At 39.6% G+C, this 20,551-nt stretch overlaps 1 protein-coding gene across 3 annotated transcripts in view; it reads left to right on the top strand.

The window, feature by feature from the left end:
* LOC128695712 (serine/threonine-protein kinase PLK4-like) overlaps positions 1–20,551 on the top strand; it is a 108,789-nt gene that overhangs the window by 24,891 nt on the left and 63,347 nt on the right. For all 3 annotated transcript variants that reach the window (XM_070093376.1, XM_070093379.1, XM_070093378.1), the window contains 3 exons: positions 6,739–7,070; positions 7,211–8,603; positions 9,036–9,178. In XM_070093376.1, coding sequence (XP_069949477.1) covers positions 6,739–7,070; positions 7,211–8,603; positions 9,036–9,178 — 1,868 coding nt within the window. The remainder of the gene's footprint in view (positions 1–6,738; positions 7,071–7,210; positions 8,604–9,035; positions 9,179–20,551) is intronic.

Below are 20,551 nucleotides of genomic sequence, written 5' to 3'. Positions count from 1 at the left end.
AAAAACTCTTCACTGCTTTCAGTAACCTACCTCCTACACCATACACTTGCAACATCTGCCACATTGCCCCCCTATCCACCCTGTCATACGCCTTTTCCAAATCCATAAATGCCACAAAGACCTCTTTAGCCTTATCTAAATACTGTTCACTTATATGTTTCACTGTAAACACCTGGTCCACACACCCCCTACCTTTCCTAAAGCCTCCTTGTTCATCTGCTATCCTATTCTCCGTCTTACTCTTAATTCTTTCAATTATAACTCTACCATACACTTTACCAGGTACACTCAACAGACTTATCCCCCTATAATTTTTGCACTCTCTTTTATCCCCTTTGCCTTTATACAAAGGAACTATGCATGCTCTCTGCCAATCCCTAGGTACCTTACCACTCCAAAACTATATCCCCACCTGCTTTTAACATTTCTATCTTTATCCCATCAATCCCGGCTGCCTTACCCCCTTTCATTTTACCTACTGCCTCACGAACTTCCCCCACACTCACAACTGGCTCTTCCTCACTCCTACAAGATGTTATTCCTCCTTGCCCTATACACGAAATCACAGCTTCCCTATCTTCATCAACATTTAACAATTCCTCAAAATATTCCCTCCATCTTCCCAATACCTCTAACTCTCCATTTAATAACTCTCCTCTCCTATTTTTAACTGACAAATCCATTTGTTCTCTAGGCTTCCTTAACTTGTTAATCTCACTCCAAAACTTTTTCTTATTTTCAACAAAATTTGTTGATAACAGCTCACCCACTCTCTCATTTGCTCTCTTTTTACATTGCTTCACCACTCTCTTAACCTCTCTCTTTTTCTCCATATACTCTTCCCTCCTTGCATCACTTCTACTTTGTAAAAACTTCTCATATGCTAACTTTTTCTCCCTTACTACTCTCTTTACATCATCATTCCACCAATCGCTCCTCTTCCCTCCTGCACCCACTTTCCTGTAACCACAAACTTCTGCTGAACACTCTAACACTACATTTTTAAACCTACCCCATTCCTCTTCGACCCCATTGCCTATGCTCTCATTAGCCCATCTATCCTCCAATAGCTGTTTATATCTTACCCTAACTGCCTCCTCTTTTAGTTTATAAACCTTCACCTCTCACTTCCCTGATGCTTCTATTCTCCTTGTATCCCATCTACCTTTTACTCTCAGTGTAGCTACAACTAGAAAGTGATCTGATATATCTGTGGCCCCTCGATAAACATGTACATCCTGAAGTCTACTCAACAGTCTTTTATCTACTAATACATAATCCAACAAACTACTGTCATTTCGCCCTACATCATATCGTGTATACTTATTTATCCTCTTTTTCTTAAAATATGTATTACCTATAACTAAACCCCTTTCTATACAAAGTTCAATCAAAGGGCTCCCATTATCATTTACACCTGGCACCCCAAACTTACCTACCACACCCTCTCTAAAAGTTTCTCCTACTTTAGCATTCAGGTCCCCTACCACAATTACTCTCTCACTTGGTTCAAAGGCTCCTATACATTCACTTAACATCTCCCAAAATCTCTCTCTCTCCTCTGCATTCCTCTCTTCTCCAGGTGCATACACGCTTATTATGACCCACTTCTCGCATCCAACCTTTACTTTAATCCACATAATTCTCGAATTTACACATTCATATTCTCTTTTCTCCTTCCATAACTGATCATTTAACATTACTGCTACCCCTTCCTTTGCTCTAACTCTCTCAGATACTCCAGATTTAATCCCATTTATTTCCCCCCACTGAAACTCTCCTACCCCCTTCAGCTTTGTTTCGCTTAGAGCCAGGACATCCAACTTCTTTTCATTCATAACATCAGCAATCATCTGTTTCTTGTCATCCGCACTACATCCACGCACATTTAAACAACCCAGTTTTATAAAGTTTTTCTTCTTCTCTTTTTTAGTAAATGTATACAGGAGAAGGGGTTACTAGCCCATTGCTCCCGGCATTTTAGTCGCCTCATACGACACGCATGGCTTACGGAGGAAAGATTCTTTTCCACTTCCCCATGGACAATAGAAGAAATAAAAAAGAACAAGAGCTATTTAGAATAAGGAGAAAAACCTAGATGTATGTATATATATATATGCATGTGCGTGTCTGTGAAGTGTGACCAAAGTGTAAGTAGGAGTAGCAAGATATCCCTGTTATCTAGCGTGTTTATGAGACAGAAAAAGAAAACCAGCAATCCTACCATCATGCAAAACAGTTACAGGTTTTTGTTTCACAGTCATCTGGCAGGACGGTAGTACTTCCCTGGGTGGTTGCTGTCTACCAACCTACCAACCTTTGTCAAATGTATATTCAAGAGTTTTGAGTCTTAAAATAGCTTTTGCTTTTTAGTCTTGGCATATATTTCATGGCTTGAATTTTTAGTTTTTACAATTTCTTAAGTTTGTTTATATATTAGTTTTGGTGTACTGTGGCATACTTCAGCTCTGACATATATTTGACAATTTATAAGATTAAGTGCCAGTCCTTAATTAGGCCATAAAAACATATGTACACTAAATGATTTTGTTTTTGTTTAATTTTGTGATATGTAGATTATTACATTAGCTGGCAAGTCATTTATATATATATATATATATATATATATATATATATGTTTTTTTTTTTTTTTCCAACAAGTCGGCCGTCTCCCACTGAGGCAGGGTGACCCAAAAAAGAAAGAAAATCCCCAAAAAGAAAATACTTTCATCATCATTCAACACTTTCACTACACTCACACATTATCACTGCTTTTGCAGAGGTGCTCAGAATACAACAGCTTAGAAGCATTTACGTATAAAGATACACAACATATCCCTCCAAACTGCCAATATCCCAAACATAACCGGTTTGAACATAAACCGTGAACATAACCGGTTTCCCTGAATCCGTTCACTAAATATTACCCTGCTCACACTCCAACAGATCGTCAGGTCCCAAGTATCATTCGCCTCCATTCACTCCTATCTAACACGCTCATGCACGCTTGCTGGAAATCCAAGCCCCTAGCCCACAAAACCTCCTTTACCCCCTCTTTCCAACCCTTTCGAGGACGACCCCTACCCTTCCTTCCTTCCCCTATAGATTTATATGCTTTCCATGTCATTCTACTTTGATCCATTCTCTCTAAATGACCAAACCACCTCAACAACCCCTCTTCTGCCCTCTGACTAATGCTTTTATTAACTCCACACCTTCTCCTAATTTCCACACTCCGAATTTTCTGCATAATATTTACACCACACATTGCCCTTAGATAGGACATCTCCACTGCCTCCAACTGTCTCCTCGCTGCTGCATTTACCACCCAAGCTTCACATCCATATAAGAGTGTTGGTACTACTGTACTTTCATACATTCCCTTCTTTGCCTCCATAGATAACGTTTTTTGACTCCACATATACCTCAACGCACCACTCACCTTTTTTCCCTCATCAATTCTATGATTAACCTCATCCTTCATAAATCCATCCGCCGACACGTCAACTCCCAAGTATCTGAAAACATTCACTTCTTCCATACTCCTCCTCCCCAATTTGATATCCAATTTTTCTTTATCTAAATCATTTGATACCCTCATTACCTTACTCTTTTCTATGTTCACTTTCAACTTTCTACCTTTACACACATTCTCAAACTCATCCACTAACCTTTGCAATTTTTCTTTAGAATCTCCCATAAGCACAGTTTCATCAGCAAAAAGTAACTTTGTCAATTCCGATTTTGAATTTGATTCCCCATAATTTAATCCCACCCCTCTCCCAAACACCCTAGCATTTACTTCTTTTACAACCCCATCTATAAATATATTAAACAACCATGGTGACATTACACATCCCTGTCTAAGACCTACTTTTACCGGGAAGTATTCTCCCTCTCTTCTACACACCCTAACCTGAGCCTCACTATCCTCATAAAAGCTCTTTACAGCATTTAGTAACTTACCACCTATTCCATATACTTGCAATATCTGCCACATTGCTCCTCTATCCACTCTATCATATGCCTTTTCTAAATCCATAAATGCAATAAAAACTTCCCTACCTTTATCTAAATACTGTTCACATATATGCTTCACTTGATCTACACATCCCCTACCCACTCTGAAGCCTCCCAGCTCATCTGCAATCCTACATTCTGTCTTACCTCTAATTCTTTCAATTATAACCCTACCGTATACTTTTCCTGGTATACTCAGTAAACTTATTCCTCTATAATTTTTACAATCTCTTTTGTCCCCTTTCCCTTTATATAAAGGGACTATACATGCTCTCCGCCAATTCCTAGGTACCTTCCCCTCTTTCATACATTTATTAAACAAAAGTACCAACCACTCCAACACTATATCCCCCCTTGCTTTTAACATTTCTGTCATGATCCCATCAGTTCCAGCTGCTTTACCCCCTTTCATTCTACGTAATGCCTCACGTACCTCCACCACACTTACATTCTGCTCTTCACTCCTAAAAGATGGTATACCTCCCTGGCCAGTGCATGAAATTACTGCCTCCCTTTCTTAATCAACATTTAAAAGTTCCTCAAAATATTCTCTCCATCTACCTAATACCTCCCTCTCCCCATCTACTAACTCCCCTACTCTGTTTTTAACTGACAAATCCATTCTTTCCCTAGGATTTCTTAACTTGTTTAACTCACTCCAAAATTTTTTCTTATTTTCATTAAAATTTCTTGACAGTGCCTCTCCCACTCTATCATCTGCTCTCCTTTTGCACTCTCTCACCACTCTCTTCACCTTTCTTTTACTCTCCATATACTCTGCTCTTCTTATAACACTTCTGCTTTGTAAAAACCTCTCGTAAGCTACCTTTTTCTCTTTTATCACACCCTTTACTTCATCATTCCACCAATCACTCCTCTTTCCTCCTGCCCCCACCCTCCTATAACCACGCTGCCCCACATTCTAATACTACTGCATTTTTAAAACTATTCCAACCCTCTTCAACCCCCCCACTACTCATCTTTGCACTAGCGCACCTTTTTGCCAATAGTCGCTTATATCTCGCCCAAACTTCCTCCTCCCTTAGTTTATACACTTTCACTTCCCTCTTACTTGTTGTTGCCACCTTCCTCTTTTCCCATCTACCTCTTACTCTAACTGTAGTTACAACTAAATAATGATCCGATATATCAGTTGCCCCTCTATAAACGTGCATCCTGGAGCCTACCCATCAACCTTTTATCCACCAGTACATAATCTAACAAACTACTTTCATTACGTGTTACATCATACCTTGTATATTTATTTATCTTCTTTTTCATAAAATATGTATTACTTATTACCAAATTTCTTTCTACACATAGCTCAATTAAAGGCTCCCCATTTACATTTACCCCTGGCATCCCAAATTTACCTACTACTCCCTCTATAACATTTTTACCCACTTTAGCATTGAAATCCCCAACCACCATTACTCTCACACTTGATTCAAAACTCCCCACACATTCACTCAACATTTCCCAGAATCTCTCTCTCTCCTCTACACTTCTCTCTTCTCCAGGTGCATACACGCTTACTATAACCCACTTTTCACATCCAATCTTTATTTTACTCCACATTATCCTTGAATTTATACATTTGTAGTCCCTCTTTTCCTGCCATAGCTTATCCTTCAACATTATTGCTACTCCTTTAGCTCTAACTCTATTTGAAACCCCTGACCTAATCCCATTTATTCCTCTCCATTGAAACTCTCCCACCCTCTTCAGCTTTGTTTCACTTAAAGCCAGGACATCCAGTTTCTTCTCATTCATAACATCCACAATCATCTCTTTCTTATCATTTGCACAACATCCACGCACTTTCAGGCTTCCCACTTTGACAATTTTCTTCTTCTTATTCTTTTTAGTAATCTTTACAGGAAAAGGGGTTACTAGCCCATTGTTCCTGGCATTTTAGTTGACTTTTACAACACGCATGGCTTACGGAGGAAAGATTCTTATTCCACTTCCCCATGGATATAAAAGGAAAAGTAATAAGACCAAGAACTATTAAGATAAAATCAAAGAAAACTCAGATGAGTGTGTGTAAATAAATGTGTACATGTTTGTGTAGTGTGACCTAAGTGTAAGTAGAAGTAGCAAGACATGCCTGTAATCTTGCATATTTATGAGACAGACAAAAGACACCAGCAATCCTACCATCATGTAAAACAATTACAGGCTTTCATTTTACACTCACTTGGCAGGATGGTATTACCTCCCTGGGTGGTTGCTATAATTATCTACATTATCTAGCAAGTCAGATTATTATATTATCTACAATATCTGGCAAATCAGATTATTACATTTTCTACAGTATCTAGCAAGTCACTTATATATTGTATGTGAATAATTGCAATAATTATGTATATTTTCTGGCAAGTTGGAGTTTAAGCAGGGTAATATTTTGTGAAGGGATTCAGGAAAACCAGTAAGCTGGACTTGAATCCTGGAAATGGGAAGTATAATGCCTGCACTTTAAAGGAGGGGTTTGGGTTATTGGCAGTTTGGAGGAACGTTTAAGCTGCCATGCCTGAGCGCCTCTGCAAAGACAGTGATTATGTGTGAGTGATGGTGAAAATGTTGAATGATGATGAAAGTTTTTTCTTTCTTTTTGAGTTTTTTTCTTTTTGGGTCACCCTGCCTCGGTGGGAAACTACCGATGTGTTAAAAAAATGTGAATAACTGCAAATAATAATACAGTATTGATATTTTCAGGTACCAAGTTATGTGTCGGTTAATGCCCGTAATCTGATATCAGAGTGCCTTCAGAAAAACCCAAAGGAAAGAATCAAGCTTGAAGCTATTCCTAATCATCCTTTCATGAATACAGGAAATAAAGTGGATGTATCAAGGATGTCTGACAGTGGGTTATATACCATGACTACTGTAACCACCACCCATCATACTAGAGCTCCACTAGCTTCCATATCAGAAAGTGATCTGTCTTGTTCTGAAGGCAGTGGCAGCAGCCATACAGGGCAGATAAAACCATGTTCTGAGCCCCTTCTTCGCCATCCCTCTTCTCCACCAGTTAGGATGAAATCTAGGTGACATAAATTAGTTAAATATTGATCATTGCTATTCCTTTGTTGCTAACAATTATGTTATATTCATTAAATGAATATTAATAATTAAATATTATAACTTGCAATTTTTATTGAATAATTATGTCTGATTATTCTTACAGTCCAAGAGATCTTCTACCTCCGAATGCTGGAGTTATTGATAGTTTGAAAAAGAAATTTACACCCCTGCCGTCACTGAAGGGTGGAGGAAATTTTGCTTTTACTACACCACTGCTGCCACCTTCGATAAAGCGGGAACGAGATGTGTCTGAGGAGCGGAATAGGCAGCAGAATTCAAATGAGCTTAGATGCAGTTCCTCCAGTTCTTGTGATGACCAGTGTAACTCTGTACAGTATTCCTCTTCTCGCATTAAAGATGAGGTATCTCATCACATTCCGGGGGAAAGGAAAGGTAGGGCTAGAAGTAACTCGAGAAGTAGAAGCAATGATTGTGGCACAGTAGAACACAATTGCACTAGTGAAACTCATAATCCTTCAAGAAAAGATAAATCTGGTGATTACAATGATAATTCTGGAGAACGGTCAAGGATATCTTATGAATGCTCTTCTGAGAGTCACAAAAATGAATTATGTAATCAGTATTCAGGTCACCAAAATCAAGGCTCTGGTATGAGATCAAAAGAAATATACAGTGATTGCAGAAGTAGATCCCTTGAAAAAAAATGCACTTCAGGACAAGAAAGTCGTAGATTAATTGAAAACCAACTTAGGTCTGTGGAAAATTGTCAACAAGATGATCCAGGATATAGATTTTCAAGATCTAGAGAGAGGTGTGGTGTGCCAAGAAGCAGTGAGTTTCCACAAAGTGGCACTTCCAAACATATGACCAGCTCACGGGAGAAACCCAGATATGATTTCAAAGAAAGTTCTAGAAACCAGACAAAACCTGAATTACAGAGTTCCAAGCATAAATCTAAAGAACATTATAGTGAGAGAACTTATTCATGCTGTCAGAGCTCACAACACAAGTCTTGGTGTGAAAAAAGAAAGAGGGCTTCAGAGGATGTAGATTCAGTGTACAGTAGTGGTAAAAACAGTGGAACTGAAAGAAGAATTAATTTAAATCCTGAAAATTGTTCTAGACATTGTCATAATGCATGTAACAGTATGTGTAACATAAGTTCTAAATCATGTTGCAAGGAGCATTGTGTATGCGTTTCAAAAAATAAGCAACAAAACAATATTCTAAGTGACATTCCACCAGTTGTAAACAGATCAGTTGACAGTGAGAATGTAAATCCAAAAGATGCAGAAGTGCCTGAGAACCCGCAACGAACTGGAACACCAAAAAAACGGGGTGCAGCAAACAGTCAATCTTTGAGTCAGCAAACTTCACCCCTTTCTTCATGCAGATTGAAAAAAGTGAGATATAGAAGCAACAAGTACTTCCTAAACATCTTGAGTAATGGAGAGGTTTGTCTTGAACATCTGTGCAGCAAACGAAGTCAAGAAATGGTAGATGATGTATGCAGAATTTCTCCAGATGGAATGAGGGTATGATTTTTTTTTTTTTCAAAAAAGAAAATACTTTCATCATCATTCAACACTTTCACCTCACTCACACATAATCACTGTTTTAGCAGAGGTGCTCAGAATACAACAGTTTAGAAGCATATACATTTAAAGATACACAACATATCCCTCCAAACTGCCAATATCCCAAACCCCAATTAAATTATATTAAGACTTGAACTGTCTTCATCACTAATATTGAATGTTTTATCCTATTTTTTGTGTATAGTGCATTATGACTTATATTTTTTATTTTGTTTTATGAACATACATTTTTTACCCATAATAGTGCAGTATATAATAATTTGTGCATTTGTAAAGATGATTGATGTCTGCAGAGATACAAGAGGGGGGTATTTCTATACAGTGATTTGTATACATTTTAAATAAAGTTATTTGTGTATATTATTTCAGATAGTTATCTATCAGCCAAATAATGGCTTGGGTTCAGTGCCTGGAGATTCTCCACCTCCACTACCAGATGAAGGAGCACAGTTATTGTTCTCTTATGACAATCTCCCTGTGAAGTACTGGAATAAATACAAAGCTGCTTCAAGGTAGGATCAATAAATGTCTAATGTTAAAATGCTCAGTATAAGCAGATGTGCATGAGTAAATATTACAAAGGAGGTGGAGTCGTCATACTCAACACCAGTGACTACAACACTAAAATGATGGACCTTTTGAATGATCAATCTACATACGAACCTATCAGCACTCAACAGTGGGAGACGCTCACCAAAGACTTTCTATACAAAAGCAGACAAATACTCAAACGCACTAGAGAAGGGAAGAAACTTCTGTACTTGTTACCAAGCAACCCTAAACCAGCACACATGTATGGTTTACCCAAGACCCATAAACACAATATTCCTCTCAGACCAATCACGTCAGGAATAGGCAGTGCTCCACACAAGCTAGCCGGAGTTCTTGCCAAACATCTTTCCTGCCTTCTGGGGACCATCAGCCCCGCTCATCTTAAACACTCAGGCGACCTTCTCAACCGCATCCGTAACCTCTCCATCCGTAACAAGAAACTAAGCAGTTTGGATGTGACTTCCCTCTTCACAAAAGTACCTACCAAAAAAGCCATCGAGGTTCTACGACGTAAAGTCAACCAGGACCTTAATCTTCCTTTACCTCCCGGAGATTTTGTTGACTTGATTGAACTCTGTGTTAACTTCAACTGTTTTTCCTTCAATAACAAGCTCTACAAACAAACCTACGGCATGGGAATGGGGTCCCCAATAAGTGCCGTCCTAGCCAACTTATACATGGAACACCTAGAGTCTGAACACTTCGCCAACATCATCCCTTCAAGCGTCACTTGGTTACGTTACGTGGACGATGTCCTCGTAATAACTCCAAAACGTTTTGATGTACGGGATCTTCAGGCAAGGCTCAACGCAGTTGAACCAGCGATTCAGTTTACACTGGAAGAAGAGTCCAATGACAAGCTACCTTTCCTCGACGTCCTCATTCACAAAGTAGACAACAACCTAAGATTTCAAGTTTATCGGAAACCCACCAATAAAAATGATCTCACACACTTCTATTCCAGTCAAGATACCAAGACCAAAAGAGGCATCATCATCGGGTTTTTCCTAAGAGCATACCGAATTTGTAGTCCTGAGTTTCTTGACGAGGAATGTACTTACATTCACCAAACATTTACTGAGTTACAATTTCCTTCTTTTTTCATCAAAGACTGCAAGAAAAGAGCTCTTCAGATCATCAATTCTCCACGCATCAACGCCGCTCCCAACAAAGTTATAATTCTTCCCAACAGCCAGGTTGCACTAAACGTCTCAAAAGTACTTTCACAAGCTAACACCAGAGTCGCCATCGCTTCTACCACTTCAATAAAGGATCTAACCAGGACAAAACCCAAGCACCACGAACCAGTCAATGCAGGAGTTTACACTATACCCTGTGGAGGCTGTGACAAGATCTACGTAGGTGAAACAGCAAGAAACCTCGACACCCGCCTCAATGAACACATATACGCATGTAGGAACGACAACTTAAACAACGCCTGTGTACAACACCGAAATTCCACCAATCATCATGTTGAAATTATATATTTAATGCAGTGGAAAGAAAATTAATTGTATTGGAAGGTGTGCAATAGAGCCTTGCAATGTAGCTTTGTGCCAGAGGATTGTGTGCATTTTTTGACAATAATGATTGGGATAGATTGAACCATGCTGTATGTACCCAGGTGTCATGGGTAGCCAGGTAAATAAATGGTTATGTTATCTATGTGAATGGCTTAATAGATTATTGTCTCATGAACCAGTTTCAGACCAGGTCTCCTAAATTGGAAAGGAAATATTTCAGGAATAATACCAATGGCATTAAGATTTTTTTTTTTTTGTCAACAAGTCGGCCGCCTCCCACCGAAGCAGGGTGATCCAAAGAGAAAGAAAATCCCCAAAAAGAAAACACTTTCATCATCATTCAACACTTTCACCTCACTCACACATAATCACTGTTTTTGCAGAGGTGCCCAGAATACAACAGTTTAGAAGTGTATATGTATAAAATACACAATATATCCCTCCAAACTGCCAATATCCCAAACCCCTCCTTTAAAGTGCAGGCATTGTACTTCCCATTTCCAGGACTCGAGTCCGGTTATATAAAATAACCGGTTTCCCTGAATCCCTTCACTAAATATTACCCTGCTCACACTCCAACAGCTCGTCAGGTCCCAAATACCATTTGTGTCCATTCACTCCTATCTAACATGCTCACACACGCTTGCTGGAAGTCCAAACCCCTCGCCCACAACACCTTTACTCCCCCCCTCCAACCTTTTTGAGGACGACCCCTACCCCGCCTTCCTTCCCCTACAGATTTATACGCTCTCTATGTCATTCTTCTTTCATCCATTCTCTCTAAATGACCAAACCACCTCAACAAACCCTCTTCAGCCCTCTGACTAATACTTTTATTAACTCCACACCTTCTCCTAATTTCCACACTCCGAATTTTCTGTATAATATTTACACCACACATTGCCCTTAGACAGGACATCTCCACTGCCTCCAACAGCCTCCTCGCTGCAGCATTTACAACCCAAGCTTCATACCCATATAAGAGTGTTGGTATTACTATACTTTCATACATTACCTTCTTTGCCTCCATAAATATAAATTATTAATTTCATATTGTGAACTTGAAGGGTATAATTAATTATATTTTTTTCAACAACCAGCCATATCCCACTGAGGCAAGGTGACCTAAAGAGAAAAACTTTTGTTTTTCTTTTTAAATTTAGTAACTTATACAGGAGAAGGGGTTACTAGCTCCTTACTCACAGCATTTTAATTGCCTCTTTCAACACACATGGCTTACAGAGGAAAATTTTTTTTCCACTTCTCTATGGAGATAAGAAATAAAGAACAAGAACGATTAGGAGAATAAGAGAAAACCAGGTGGGTGTAAATATAGATGTGTGGACGTGCATGTATAGTGTGACCTAAGTGTAAGTAGAAGTAGCAAGATATACCTGTTATCCTGTGTGTTTATGAGATAGAAAAGACAGTAGCAATCTGTTGCGAATAAGAAATTTTTTAAAGAACTTCAGAATGTGGCCTGTTACCATTTATTTCTTATGCAACAAGATTTTTGGATCCGAGTTATTTAAAGGTATTTTAGAGTCTAGGGGAAATAATTTCAACTGGGAAACTCCATAGAATAATATTCAAATTTATTAAAGTATTTAAATACAATACTTTATCTTCTCTTTGTAGTTAATGTAACTTAATACTTTGTACAATAAATTTACCATATACATTTAGTTCAAAATCATGGAAATGTCACATTAATAAGGAAGTTTAATTATTCTTCCTGTAATTCAGTCTTCAATAACATTTACGTCTTTGTCTTAACAAGACTGTAAACTCAAAATACAAAAGGTACAAGATTTAACAAGACCTTTGAATCTGGCTGTAAAGTATCTCTATGGATTACTGAACTGACCAAGAATATAATTATCAAAAGAGTCTTTCAGAGCAATGAGGAACAAAGTGAGTCAGCTCTTGAGTCCAATTCTCAAAACCATTCAACTGTACACCGTAAGAGCCAATATACGATCAGTTGTCAGGGCTAGAGCAGGGATCAGACTGACTACTTGCCAGTCTGTTGACGCGTCATCAGGTTGGATCACCTGACTCAACGTCAGTCAGCCGGACATAAACAATTGAACAATTCACCGGATGGTTCCGAGACTTAAACTCTACTCTATATACACAAGAAATCCTACCTAACAATAATAATAAAATAATAGTGATAATACAAAATAGTGATAATAACGATAATACCATGGTATTGTTCATATACAGTGGACCCCCGCATAACGATGGCATCACATAGCGATTATTTCGCATACCGCTTACTTTAATTGCAAAAATTTTGCCTCACATACCGCTTAAAAACCCGCTTACCGATTTTCGTCCGAGACGCGCTCACATGTTCCGCCGGTGGCATTGTTTACCAGCCAGCCTCCGCGGTAACATCCAAGCATACAATCGGAATATTTCGTATTATTACAGTGTTTTCGGTGCTTTTTCTGGAAAATAAGTGACCATGGGCCCCAAGAAAGCTTCTAGTGCCAACCCTACAGCAATAAGGGTGAGAATTACAATAGAGATGAAGAAAAAGATCATTGATAAGTATGAAAGTGGAGTGCATGTCTCCGAGCTGGCCAGGTTGTATAATAAACCCCAATCAACCATCGCTACTATTGGTGGTACAGCTGCTGCTGCACTGTCAGCTGCTGCTGCACTGTCAGCTGCTGCTGCTGCTGCACTGTCAGCTGCTGCTGCTGCTGTAGCACCGTTGTTGGTGTGGCTTATTGAGAATACCAAGAAACAATTAACCCCAGAGGATTTGCCACCCAGGATAACCCAAAAAAGTCAGTGTCATCGAAGACTGTCTAACTTATTTCCATTGGGGTCCTTAATCTTGTCTCCCAGGATGCAACCCACACAAGTCGACTAACACCCAGGTGAACAGGGAAAAATGCCTGGAACTAGTGCTCATATTGGTGAATTTAAAGCCAGCAAAGGTTGGTTTGAGAGATTTAAGAATCGTAGTGGCATACACAGTGTGATAAGGCCTGTTCTGGAAGAAAATGCCAAACAGGACCTACAGTACTCAGGAGGAAAAGGCACTCCCAGGACACAGTGTCTCATCAGTCATTGCTGCATCTTCAATAAAGGTAAGTGTCATTTATTCTTCATTTAGTAGACTAGTACATGCACAATATATACTGTGCATGTACTACTCTACTATTGTGCATGTATCCTTCTCTTTGTGTGTGGGAAAATGTATATTTCATGTGGTAAAATTTTTTTTTTCATACTTTTGGGTGTCTTGCACGGATTAATTTGATTTCCATTATTTCTTATGGGGAAAATTCATTCACATAGCGATTATTTCGCATAACAATTACCCCTCTTGCACGGATTAAAATCGTTAACCGGGGGTCCACTGTATTAACAGATAATAATATAACGCCGAAAGTCTCTATTTTAGCTATAAACGGGGACTTTTGCGCTATAATATTAACCCTTTGACTGTTTCAGGCCCCTCTCTGAAACTGTCATTCTATGTCGCCAAATATTCGAAAAAAAAAAATTATTTTTTCTTATGAAAATGTTAGGAATATTTTTACTAGTGTTTTAAGCCTAAAAAAAATGTTTGCCATCAGTACTTACCGAGATATAGAGCCGCAAAGTTTGCAGAAATTGATGTGCGTACGGCAACAGCGGCGACTGCCGCCCACCCGGTATTCTTTTATTTACTCTAATTCAAAGGTTTCTTGCATTTTTCAATATTTTTCTTTTCCAAGTAACTTATGTGGCCTGTGAGACCAATGTAAGGTGCATTGTTCAAATATACACTCATTATTTACAACACAATAACAGAACAAACTTTATCACTATTAGTTTGTGTATACACTTTGTTTACACAAACAAACAATACAAAACAATGTTTATTACTATTGTTCCATAATATATATACATATGTACAGTCACTAACCACGTTCCTAGAACTGCTGCAGCTTGTGGAACTCTTTGAAACGTGGGTATATGCAGAGGGGCACTTCACACTCCTCACACATAAAACGAGTGTCTCTGCGTGTTTGTGGGCGTTTTGTGGTATGCATACATACATAACACCTCTTCTGAGCATTTTTCTTGGCAGTAGTAGGAGGCAGTTGTATGGGGTAGTGATCACCAGGCCTCATACGAGATGACGTCTGTGGGCGCTGGTCTATTGCAGGAGTTGCTCCTTGGTACTTTGCAATTATTTGTCTGATTACTGACAGGCTAAATTCACCATATTTTGGTGTTTTGTTGGTCTTCAACTTGTATATGTTATAAGCATTTAGCATAGAGATATCAACAAGATGGAAAAAAAGTTTGATATACCACTTATAACTCTTGCATACACAGTCTGCAAACCCAATCTGCATGTCACATTTGTCCACTAAGCGCATATTGAGGTTGTAGTCCATGACAGCTGCAGGCTTTAGAATGGGTTCATTGGTCTCTCTGTTGTCCCTGCCACTGGGTACCATTTCGTTTCTGTGAACTGATGTCAACAATGTGACATCATGTTTGTCATGCCACCGAAATGCCATGATGTCATTGGCAGCAAAGGCTTGCACCTCACCTCTGCGAGTGCCAGCGTCGAACCTTGGCATATGTTTGCGATTACCACTCACTGTGCCACACACGTCTGTCAAGTTCACTCGCAAGAAATCACTGAGTAAGGGGCTTGTGTACCAGTTATCAGTAAATAACATATGCCCCTTACCAAGATATGGTTCCATCATTGTTCGAACCACATCACCAGAGATACCCAATAACTTCATGGTATCTCTCAAAGTATTACTGCCAGTGTACACAATAATATCTAAAACAAGACCACTTCTGCAATCACACAGTACAAATAGCTTTATACCAAAGCGTTTCCTCTTGCTTGGTATATATTGCTTGAATGAGAGTCTTCCTTTGAATAAAATCGAGGACTCATCAATAACAAGCTTCCTGAAGGGATAAAAATACATGCAGCACTTTTGTTTCAGGTACATAAACACATTTCTTATCTTATATAACCTGTCGCTTCTGTCAGGCCTGGTTTTGTCTGAAAAGTGTAACATACGTAACCGTATCAGGAAACGATTGACACCTATAATGTCACTAAAACCTGGAGTTGAAATCAGGCGATCTGTTGTCCAGTATGTGGTGACAGTGTGCTTATACACATGTGGCATAAGCATTATTGTGGCAAAAAACAGGTACATCTCTGCCACAGTTGTCTCCTTCCACTTGTGTAGTCGTGATTTTGGTGAGAGAATTGTATTTGCCATGGTGTAATCAGAGTATGTGTTTGTTTCCCTGACAATGATGTCCATCAGGGGTTCATCGAAGAATAACTCAAAGCAGTCCAGTTCACTGGCATTGTTCCCAAGTGGACAAGATGGCTTTATTCCACTTTGTGTTTCATCAAAGTCATGGGGACTGGGAACAAACTCGTCACCGTCCTGCCAATCCCAGATGCGGTCTGCTGGTGGGGTCTGGATATTGTACTGTGGTTGTGGTTGTGCAGGTTGTGGTGGTGCAGATTGTGGTGGTGCAGGTTGTGGGAGTGTGAGGTAGGGTGAGGCTGGTTGTTCTGCTGAGTCAGCCGCGTGGGTAGTAGCGTGGCCCGGTGATGGTGCCACATGGGCCGTGCCACCCTCACTATCACCACCACTGCCTCCTCCCTCACTGTCACCATTCATACCCATCGTTACAATATCGTCATCTTCACTATCAGGTCATGGTGTAGGGCCACGGGATGTGCTCCCAGAGTTTCTCCTTCCCCTTGGAACAACATATGAAACACTACCAGACCGCACACTACGTTGTACATACTGGCGCTTCACTGGGGAATATTCACTCTCACTGTCACTAGAACTGCTTTCAATGACCTTGAAATCACTATCACTATCACTATCACTGCTATCATCTGGGTGTTGTACACGACCAAATAGCTTCCTCTTTCGTCCTGGTACAGGCGAACGTGAACGTGAACAAGCCGGCACAGCACCAGAGGTCGAAGGTTGTGGGTCATCTGGGTTTTCGTCACTATTTACGTTATCCTGGGCACTTTTTTCAGTAACACTCACTTCAACACCCTGGAATTCACTGTCACTGACATTTTCATCGCTGTTAGAGCTATCACTTGGGAATAAAAGACCTCCAATCCGCCGAGGAGTGAGGAACTTCTTACCGAGAGGCATGGTGAAAATGGACTGACAACATGGCGTTCCCACAATGCACCGCTGGGTCCCAGATTTTTTTCACAGGGTGCACACCGACCACTGAGACCCATTCTCTCCCGTGTAGGCCTACCAGGCCTTTGGCGCTTGATTTGAAGCCGCTAGAATTTGTGTGTATAAATACGTCAGAAACATTGGCTCGTAAGACGTATTTATACGTCGGAAACAGTCAAAGGGTTAAGTGATGAACATATTCTCTTACAATAGTTAAATAACACAGGATGACCAATTTCGAAGATATAACACCCCCCCATACGACAATAGGTCGCAGTAGGGAGTTTGCAAGCGTCCTTGGTAATATCTCCTTTATAATAAGCGTCCTCTTGGTAAATAAGGCATGTAGTATGACGGAAGAATGGAGAAGAAATAACTCGATCAGCATGGTTATTTGCCAGAGATGAGCTTTTGGAACAATGGCCTGAAGAACTATCTGGAGTGGCTTCCATCATAATTCGAGAATAAGAGTCTCGGACATGACTGTCAGGGTCGTCCATGTGGACTTAATACTTCGTCCCATCAACGAAATGGCTTTCATAGTCATACTGTCAATATAAAAGAAAATCATTAACAAAAATATAATATATATATATAAATTAGGCTCTAAGAGTACTCATTTCTTAACTTTACATTTTAAGGTGTACATTTTTTTTTTTCAAGGGCGAGAAAGGGCATCAGCAATTATGTTAAGGGATCCACTTAAGTGTTGAATACTAATCAGATAAGGTTGGATCCTCAGAGCCCACCTGAGGATTCGGGTGTTCTTTGATTTCATAGAATTAATATAAATTAAAGGGTTGTGATCAGAAAATACCATAATTTTATGGGGGGAGGTTCCCAGATAAATGTCAAAATGTTCCAAAGATATTACTAGGGCAAGAGCTTCTTTCTCTACAGTGGCGTAATTCTTTTGGTGACGTTTTAACTTTGAAGAAAAATAAGATATAGGATGCAAAATATCAGTAGAGGGGGATTTCTGAAGTAACACCGCCCCCACAGCATAACCGCTGGCATTGATGTGTAAATAGAAGGGTTGATTAAAGTCAGGACTTTTCAATACGGGTGACGAAGAAAGTAACCGCTTCAACCGATTAAAAGCTATCTCACAATCTTTCGTCCAGCAAAACTTCATCTTACTACTGGTTAACTCAGTAAGAGGAGATGCAACCTGAGAAAAATTAGGACAGAAATGACGATAATAACCAGTCATTCCAAGGAATCTCTGTATAGACTTTCTATCTTGAGGGATAGGAAACTCTGCAATGGCCCTAACTTTTACATCAACAGGACGTACTTCACCCTGACCTATACAAAAACCGAGGTATTTAATCTTGGCTTGTCCAAACTGACACTTGGCTAAATTTATGGTGAAGTTGTACTTTTCCAACTTCTTAAATTAGGTTTCCAGGCGAATTAAATGTTGCTCCCACTCATTGCTATATATAACAAGATCATCTAGATATGCATCCACTCCTTCTAAATCATTGGTCAGCAGGTTCATCAGGCGCTGAAAAGTAGAGGCCGTGTTACACAACCCGAAGGGCATAACACGATAATTGAATAATCCTCCTTGTATAGTAAATGCGGATATTTCTTGGGCTTGCTGGGTAAGCGGCACTTGGTAATAGCCCCTTAATAAATCCAGGCGGGTGACATAGGCGGCTCCTGATACTCTGTCTATTAGATCATCAATATGGGGTAGTGGGAAACCATCTGGTACCGTGAGAGCATTAACCTTACGATAATCAGTGCACATTCTAGAAGTTCCATCAGGCTTGGGAACTAATATACAGGGCGAGGCCCACGGACTTTTACTCCGTTCTATGAGTCCATGGGACAACAAAAATTCTACTTCTTTGTTTAATGTTTCTTGTTTGAGTGGACTTGCCCTATAAGGTGACTGTTTGCAAGGTTTTGCTCCTTGTACATCTATGTCGTGAATTCCCAATGTACAACACCTAGGGACGTCATCGAATAAGACCTCATAACGTAATATTAAGTCTTTGATATCTTTGGCTTTCTTCAAATCAAGTTCCATAAGAAAGGTATCAAGAGATTGCAATGTCTCTGAATTTTTTAAACGTACTTCTATCGCTTTAGAGATGCTGGGCTGACTTACATTTTCAGTTTCAGCTAAAGGAAGAACTGTCGAAACTGGTACAATACTAGGGTGGTAAGCCTTAAGTTGGTTTATGTGATAAGTACGTTTTGCTTTTCTCTTTCCTGGAGTTTGTAGTACATAATTTACCTTATTGATTTGACAAACTCTACTCTTGGTTTGACAAACTCTACTCTTGGTTTGACAAACTCTACTCTTGGTCATGACAAACTCTACTCTTGGTTTGACAAACTCTACTCTTGGTTAGACAAACTCTACTCTTGGTCAGAAAAGTGGCAGATGCAGTTCAATGTAGATAAATGCAAGGTTCTGAAGCTCGGGAGTGTCCATAACCCTAGCACTTATAAGTTAAATAATGTAGAACTTAGCCATACAGATTGCGAAAAGGACTTGGGGGTTATGGTAAGCAGCAACCTTAAACCAAGACAGCAATGCCTAAGCGTACGTAATAAGGCAAATAGATTACTGGGATTTATATCAAGAAGTGTAAGCAACAGAAGTCCAGAGGTCATACTGCAGCTTTATACATCATTAGTAAGGCCTCACCTAGATTATGCAGCTCAATTCTGGTCTCCATATTACAGAATGGACATAAATTCGTTAGAAAACATTCAGCGTAGGATGACTAAATTAATACATAGCATTAGAAATCTTCCTTATGAAGAAAGATTGAAGACTCTTAAGTTACATTCACTTGTTAGACGAAGAATGAGGGGAGACCTGATCGAAGTGTATAAGTGGAAGATAGGTATTAATAAAGGGGATATTAACAAGGTCTTGAGGATATCTCTCCAAGAGAGAACCCGCAGTAATGGATTTAAATTAGATAAGTTTAGATTTAGAAAGGACATAGGAAAGTATTGGTTTGGAAATAGGGTAGTTGATGAGTGGAACAGTCTACCTAGTTGGGTTATTGAGGCTAGGACTTTGGGTAGTTTCAAATTTAGGTTGGATAAGTACATGAGTGGGAGGGGTTGGATTTGAGTGGGACTTGCACATTGGAGCTTGTTTCTTGGGTGGCATTGAAAATTGGGTTGGTCAAATGTTTGTTAGTGGGATGAATTGTAAAGGACCTGCCTAGTATGGGCCAACAGGCCTGCTGCAGTGTTCCTCCTTTCTTATGTTCTTATGTTCTTATGAGCCGCTCAATCACTTCCAAAGGACTTTCGTATCTAGGTTGCAGACCGTGTCCAGGTAAGAATTTCTGTGCCATCACACTGTCACCTGGTTTGAAGAAACGAGAGCGTGTGTGTTTGTCATAACAATGCTTCATCTTGGATTGGGCCTTAGCTAAGTTTTTTGAGGCTAATTCCCTCAGTTGTGCCAAACACTTTTGCATTAGAGTTGGAGTTGTTTTAAACGAGGGTTCTGATTTTCCGGTCCATGAATCTTTTAGTACGGCGAGGGGGCCGCGTACTTGGTGTCCGTAAATTAATTCAAATGGACTAAACCCAGTGCTTTCTTGTTCGCTTT

The sequence above is a fragment of the Cherax quadricarinatus genome, chromosome 42 (assembly GCF_038502225.1).
Source record: "Cherax quadricarinatus isolate ZL_2023a chromosome 42, ASM3850222v1, whole genome shotgun sequence".
In the NCBI taxonomy this organism is placed as follows: Eukaryota; Metazoa; Arthropoda; class Malacostraca; order Decapoda; family Parastacidae; genus Cherax; species Cherax quadricarinatus.
Note: the sequence above shows the minus strand (reverse complement) of the source record. Positions and strands in the feature narration are given on the sequence as shown.